Consider the following 7,503-nt stretch of genomic DNA (forward strand, 5'->3'; position numbering starts at 1 on the left):
TGGACTGTGAAGAAGGCTGAGCGCCAAAGAATTGATGCTTTTGAACTGTGGTGTTGGAGAAGACTCTTGAGAGTCCCTTGGACTGCAGGGAGATCCAACCAGTCCATTCTGAAGGAGATCAGCCCTGGGATTTCTTTGGAAGGAATGATGCTAAAGCTGAAACTCCAGTACTTCGGCCACCTCATGTGAAGAGCTGACTCATTGGAAAAGACTCTGATGCTGGGAGGGATTGGGGGCAGGAGGAGAAGGGGATGACAGAGGACGAGATGGCTGGATGGCATCACTGACTTGATGGACACGAGTCTCAGTGAACTCCAGGAGTTGGTGATGGACAGGGAAGCCTGGCGTGCTGCAATTCATGGGGTCGCAAAGAGTCAGACACAACTGAGCGACTGATCTGATCTGAATGTTTAAAAATATACATAGAACAAGCATAGAAAAATTAAAACAGGTGACAAATTGTGGAAATGTGGGTGACATTTTTCCTTGATATTTTAATGTCAGTGCAATAAAATGTTCTAAAAGCAAGTCCATGACAAAACATTTTTAGGTGTTGTCATTTATATCCTAAACACAGCAGCTTATAGCTATCTGTTGTAAACTAAAATTTCCTTTTTGGTGTTATTGCTAATTACCTTAAAGTGATTTTGGAGATGGGAATATTAAAAAAAAAGAATAGAAGAAAAAATGGATACCATGTATTACTCCCATAAAATCAAGAAGGGGTTGATTACCTCCTCCAGCTTGCTGAATTCTTTATGCAGTTCTTCTTTTAGGCCAGAGCAATCTTCCTTATTTTGCTTTCTAAGAAAGCTTACCATCAAAGATGGTACCTAGACAGAGAAAAATTTCTTAGTTTATCAGTGTGAAGCTAACGATATCAGCCCCTTCATATAAAAGCACCACAGAACCCTTATAGTCCCAGAGTCAGGGTGTTCTGGAAACTTTAGTTTCTGTACTCACAGAGGTCAGGTACTGATCTTAAAAACAGTTTTGTGGCCTAAGATGCTGTAAGAGTCAAGATTTTATAAGGAGCTATTAGGAGAAGCCATCTTGTTGAGTTTGAGTCAAACATATCTTGAAAGGACACTGATAGAATTGTTGCTCATTGAATTGTTGAGAGGCGGAACAAACAGGTCTGGAACTGAACTGGACCATTCCAAAATCATGGTGGAAACGGACCTGATGGGAAGCATTCTTTGCCACCAGTGAATTGAGCACTCAGTGCTACAGTTTGTGCCCCTGCCAGATGCTGGACTATAAGGTTAGTGATGCCAGGCTGGAATTGAATCTTGCAATCACCCCAGCTCCTGAAAGCCAGGAGCTCTGCTACCAGCCACTCTCATCAGCAGAACCGCTGCCCCAGCCCATGCCTACTTCTCCACATGTCTCATTTCTGAACTGAACCCTAGCATGTGTGCATGTGAGAGGAAGAGCCTAGGTCCCAGGCCTTGGCACCAGCTGCAAAGAGAGCTGGGAAGGAGATTTTCCTGAACTCTACCTTGGGACAAGCATGAGAAGACAGCTCAAAGTGGCTGACAACCTGAAGACTTGACAGGTGCAGCAGCAGATGCTTTAATGCTTGTGGTGCAGGTGTTTGTGTTTTAATGCTCAGTCTTTGGTATTGTCTCACTGCAAGAGACAGAAATCCACTTGTCCCAATGTAAGTAAACAGGCCCTTGTAAAAGTACAGGAGAATGTCCAGAAAGCCTAACCATGTTGGTACAGCTTGCCTTCATTGGAACTGAGGTTTGCAGGCAGCCGTTCCTTCCACATTTCCATCTGGGTCTGGATGGTCTTTCATCTCTGCTTCTCCTTGAATGTCTGCTTCATATTATTTGCCAAATGTCAGTTCCCTTTGCAATGTTCTTAACCTCTGCTTTCCTAAAAATTCTTTTTGTGTGTGTCTTTGGTTTGTTAGGTCTCCAGTGATATAAACGTACAGCTCCAAAATCTCAACACCTTTATTGTCTTAGTTTGTGTCTCATTCCCAAGTTCTCAGGAAAATAATTATTGGTCTGGGGTACGGCTGGGGGCGTTTCTGGCTTCCTGAGCTGTGGTCAGGAGGATGGGGTCATGCGGTACTTAAGCCCACCTCTTCTCTGAGTGTGAGCAGGGAACAAATGGTGGGCGTCTCCAGCTGTTAGCGCCTTTTCTTTCTAGACAGTACAAGGAATCTCAGTATTATGATTCTTTAATTCTCCAATATCTTTCTTGTAAACACCATATCCCCTATCATATTCGACAGTGGAAATCTCTAGCATTCTTTCACTGTCATTCTGCTAAGCCAGCCAACTCCCTCTTCCTTCCCCACTGGTTTTTCCCTTTTCAGTGTTTCCTTAGACAATATGTTCTCCCTACAAGTCTCACTTTGTAGATTTTTTTTCACCATTTCTTTCCCTAGAGACAAGATGTTTCCTATTATGCTGACATATATCCTGATGAACTAACAGAATTATACAGACATTATATAGATATAACCTGATGCGGCTATTCACATTGTCTGCTCTTGGTCATTTCTTTTTTAATACTAATTGTTTGAACTAATCTAACTGTTTGAATTAATACTGATGCTAGTTCAAACACAGGAAGTTCTCTACAGGAATGCCATTACTCAGCCCATAAGGAGCTGTTGCCAACACACAGGAGATGCTCACAGATAAACACTGTGGCTAGAAGAACAAGAGCCAACACTGAGTATTCACCATGTATTGGACTTCAGGTGTTTTATATTAACCGATTTTTTTCAGTGGCACAGGAACCCTTATTATACTCATTTTATACATGAGCTGAGGTATAGAGGCAAATAATAAATAACTTGTTTAGAGTCACACAGCTAAGGAGTGGCAGGGCTGGTGACAAGCCTAGGCAGTGAGCCAGCAGTAATGGAAACACAGCTCTCATCCTCAGAAGCTCACAGCCCTGGTACAACACACAGGCATACAACTTACGAACAAGAAGGCAGCAGTCCCCACAGAGGGAAGTTAGCACATGTGGGAACACAGAGCTGGGCACTAACAAGCTTCTGGGAGACAGCAGTCTCCAGACAGGTACAGTGGTTCCTTAGTGTTTGCTGGGGGTGGCAGGGTTGGGGTGGAAGTGGGGGTTGGGTTCCAGGACACCCCGCCCCCAGATAGGAAAATCTGAATGTTCAACCCCCTTATATAAATCGGCACAGTATAGTCAGCCCTCAGCCTCTATGGTCCCACTCATACAGGAGTGCAGACTGCACAAAAGAGAACCTGGGACAACCAGGCAAAGTAAGAAGGGGGAAGAGTCTTCTAGAAAGACTAGAGCAGAAGGTAGCAAGTCTGGGAAAAATTTCAGCATGACAAGAATATAAAGCGTTAGGAAAGTAAGAAGGATTCAGATCATGAAAGGGCGCACAGGACATGTCAGAGCCGGCAAGAGCATAATCCTGTTTCTTTCCCTTCCAAATCACTGAACCTAGAGTGAACGCACTGATTCAGCTTTAAAAACAAAGACATTTTCAATAGGAGCTGAAATTGCTTAAACACGCACCTTAGAAAAGGACTCAAAGACCATCTTTTGGCAAGCTTTCTCATAGGGGTCGCCTGGCAACAGCTTCTTCCCTGGATATGCTTCATCCAGGTACTCACAAGTGATGGCAGATTCATAGATCAACTGACCCAGACTGGTTTCCAGAACCGGCACTAGGCCTAAGGGATTCTTCTTGAAAAACCACTCAGGCTTATTTTTCAGGTTGATGTTGATGACTTCATGCCTGAAAAACACACAAAAGACAGTGAAGACAGTAACATTTTTCTTGTATTCCTGAATAAAATGTCAACGGTCTCATCACCCACTTAGCTGATCAGACCCCAAAATTTGGAGTCAGTGTGGCCTTGATTCCTTCCCCCTGCCCCCTCTTCCTCAAATCGCATGGATCAGCAAGACCTGTCAGCTAGACCTTCAAATCACAGTCTGGCTTCATCTGCTTCTCAGCTTTAACACTGCCACCTCGTCCAAGACATCATCTGCCGCCTGGACCTCTACGGTAGTCCCACTGGCCCGTCTACTTCCACTATGGCCTCCCTACAGTCAGTCACTCTACTCGCGTGCCTGTGTACTCAGCTGCTAAGTCATGTCAGAATCTTTGCAACCCCATGGCCATGGACTGTAGCCCACCAGGCTCCACTGTCTATGGGATTTCCCAGGTAAGAATACTGGAGTGGGTTACCTTTTCCTTCTCCAGGGGATCTTCCAGACACAGGGACTGAACCAGTATCTCCTACATTGGCAGGTGAATTCTTTACCACTGAGCCACCTGAGAAGTCCCCACTCTCCATATACAAAGGTAAGTTGAATGAGGCCACCCTCCTGCTTATTTACAATTGCTCCTCACTGCAATGCGGATAAACTCTGAACCCCTTTTTATGCCATGTGATCTGGCCCTAGGTTACCTGTCACATCTGTTTCCTATGACTTTTGCTTTGGTCATTATGATCTGACCACACTGGCCTTTTTTATATCTCTTGAATTACTTTCTTCATTGAACTTAAGATATGCATCTGAAATTACTTTGCTAACTTAATTACATGTTTGTTATGTCACCTCCTTAGAATGTAAGCTCCATGAAAGCAGCGATCTGCTTGTGTGTCTTGGTCATATTCATAAACAAACATGTAAATGAGCAAAGTTTTAAATAGATTCAAATGGTATGAAGATATATAAACATTTTTAGATAGGTACTCAACACACATTGGTTGAATAAATAAGTGGAAATTCTTCAAGACTGTCATTTAGATATTCCATTTGGGACTAAAAATATCTGAGCCAACTAATTGAGTTTGTTCAGGTCTCACTACATGAGAATCAACATGGTATTAATAAAATTCAGTTTCTTTTGCTAATCTGAATAGAAAGTTCATCAATTTTTACAAGAATATTAAGGAATCCAAAAAATTCATCCACAAAATAAGCTTTCAGATTAAATTTCCATGCATTGATTTTTTTTTTAAATGGCATATGAGTAAATTACACTAAATAAACCCATAAAGAAGAAACAGGTGAAGTCCGAACATATTGATTGTTTTTAGATCTGATTTCTGTCCTGCCTGAAAGATTTAGGGGAAACAAGAGGAAGGGAAGGTTCATATAATTGTTAAAGTTAGGTCTCAGGTCCATATCATTGTCAAAGCTGGAAAAGTGTTAATAGAACCAATTAGTTACTCAGAAATAATACACCCCAACGTCTTTTGTTCCTTTATCCCCATCCACCTGAGTAGCTACAAAATCATTTAGCTTGAGGATTAAATACACAATCCTACCCTCTCTCCCACAGAAAGAAAGGAATAGCCAGAACGAACAGTGGCGTTTGTGTGTATGTATTAAAGGGTTTGTCTGCTGACAGATTACTGTACACTCATATACAAGCCACTGCAAGAATAATGAGGCTCTCTGCCAAGGAATTATCAAGATTTCTGAAATTTCATACTATGAAAAGAAAAGGTAAATTCTGGGTTTTTGTAATAAACAAGGTTCTCAGAACACATGCATTTTGGTAATCTGGCACGATGAGCCAACAGGGTAACATACCTGCTGCAGCAAGTTGGAAGATGTGCCTTTCAGAGGAAACCAGGCTTTAGTAGATTCTATAATGATCCAACCAGTCAATCCTAAAGGAAATCAGTCCTAAATATTCATTGGAAGGATTGATGGTGAAGCTGAAACTCCAGTACTTTGGCCACCTGATGTGAAGAACTGACTCATTGGAAAAGACCCTGATACTGGGAAAGATTGAAGGCAGGAGAAGGGGACGACAGTGGATGAGATGGTTGGATGGCATCACTGATGCCACGGACATGAGTTTGAGTAGGCTCTGGGCGTTGGTGATGGATAGGGAAGCCTAGCACGCTGCAGTCCATGGGGTCGCAAAGTTGGACACAACCAAGCGACTGGACTGAACTGCTAATGCTGTACAGTCAGCGTGCATGCATGCTAAGTCGCTTCAGTCATGTCTGACTCTTTGCAAGCCTAAGGACTGTAGCCCACCAGGCTTCTCTGTCCATAGGGATTCTCCAGGCAAGAATATGGAGTGGGTTGCCGTGCCCTCCTCCAGAGGATCTTCCTGACTAAGGGATCGAATCCGCATCTCTTAAGTTTCCTACATTGGCAGGCAGTTTCTTTATCACTAATGCCACCTGAGAAGCCCCATAGTAAAGTCAGCTACCTCTCTAATCAAAGTCCCCTGGGACTAAAAACTAATCCATGAACATAGTAGACCTCTGTTGTCTGCACTGCCCAGCAGCTGTTACCACCCTTCACCCCCTATCACACATTTTTATAGTAAATCAATCCCGTTTCCCTTTGGAAAACTGTGCCAGTAAGATAGGGTTGTTTTCAACTTAGAAGTCCAGAGGGGCACTCACCCAGGACTTGGTGCCCTCAAATCCAGCTGTGTCTTAATGCTGAATTTTTCTTTTTAAAAAAATTAATTTAATTTTTGGTTGCACTGAGTCTTTGTTGCTGTGCAAAGGCTTTCTCTAGTTGTGGAGAGTGGGAGTTACACTCTAGTTTTGGAGTTACACTCTAGATTCTTCAATTGTATGAGCACAAGATTTGTCTTTTTTCAATCCAACTGAATTGGATATCTGTTAATTGCAATAAGAGATTCTAATACAATAAATATTATGATATTTAGATAAGACAATGTTTTGATAAGTGTTACTAAATGTTGAATATTTTGCTATGTGTTCAGAATCAGTTTCACCCAGAATATGATGGAAATCTTACTGAAGTGATGACTAATTGATAAATAATGTGTTTTTTTTACCCTTTGGAATATATCTTACCTTTTTTAGGGAAAAGGAATTGCCTGCTTAATTCTCCCCCTAGAAGACTAAAAGTAGTTTATACATTCTAAGCATATAGATAGAAAATTTCTTTGGAATGGAAACTATCTCTTAAAACTTCCACACCACATATATCTACTGTTTGTTCAACAGATTCCAAAGGTCACTCTAAGGGAGAAGGTTCCAGTGGCTCTTCAGTGTCAGAGAAAAGCCAATGACTTGCAGATTTCTTGTGGAAAACGCCTATGTCAATAACCTTGCTGTGTGGCTTCCCCAAAGCATGAATTTTTAGGCATAGACACTTTATTTGCTTCAACCAATAACCCAAACTATAGAAATATGCACAGTACAATTAACTCAGTACTCTACCCAGAGTCAAGGCCGGGACTCTGGACTGGGATATAGGGCAATATAGCAAGACTCAGGGATCTGCCAGAGCTCAAATAGCTGGCCTTCCTCAGCAGCTGGTTCATGGCCAAATCGGGGAGCAGCCCCCTCCATGGTCCTCACCGGATTCCTTTGGCCCTCAGGACCAGGAGCGTCCTCTTGGCGTAAGGACAGAACCTCATGCTGTAGACACGGATCAGGCCTTCGGGGACGGGCCCTGGGGGCGCGCTTCCTGCGGGGAGAACCGGACGCAGTTACAACCCAGAGAGTGGCAGGGACCCCCAAACTCCAGCTGTTCCCC

At 42.8% G+C, this 7,503-nt stretch overlaps 1 protein-coding gene across 2 annotated transcripts in view; it reads right to left on the minus strand.

Annotated features, from left to right (window-relative positions):
- Positions 1 to 7,503, minus strand: part of LOC105002643 (glutathione S-transferase omega-1-like) — a 13,726-nt gene that overhangs the window by 5,778 nt on the left and 445 nt on the right. For both annotated transcript variants that reach the window (XM_010859399.1, XM_010859398.1), the window contains exons 2-4: positions 7,326 to 7,434; positions 3,523 to 3,745; positions 735 to 833 (exon numbers count right to left, since the gene is read on the minus strand). In XM_010859399.1, coding sequence (XP_010857701.1) covers positions 735 to 833; positions 3,523 to 3,745; positions 7,326 to 7,384 — 381 coding nt within the window. In that variant the 5' untranslated portion in view covers positions 7,385 to 7,434. The remainder of the gene's footprint in view (positions 1 to 734; positions 834 to 3,522; positions 3,746 to 7,325; positions 7,435 to 7,503) is intronic.

This window comes from Bison bison, unplaced genomic scaffold (assembly GCF_000754665.1).
Source record: "Bison bison bison isolate TAMUID 2011002044 unplaced genomic scaffold, Bison_UMD1.0 scf7180017864456, whole genome shotgun sequence".
Classification (NCBI taxonomy): domain Eukaryota; kingdom Metazoa; phylum Chordata; class Mammalia; order Artiodactyla; family Bovidae; genus Bison; species Bison bison.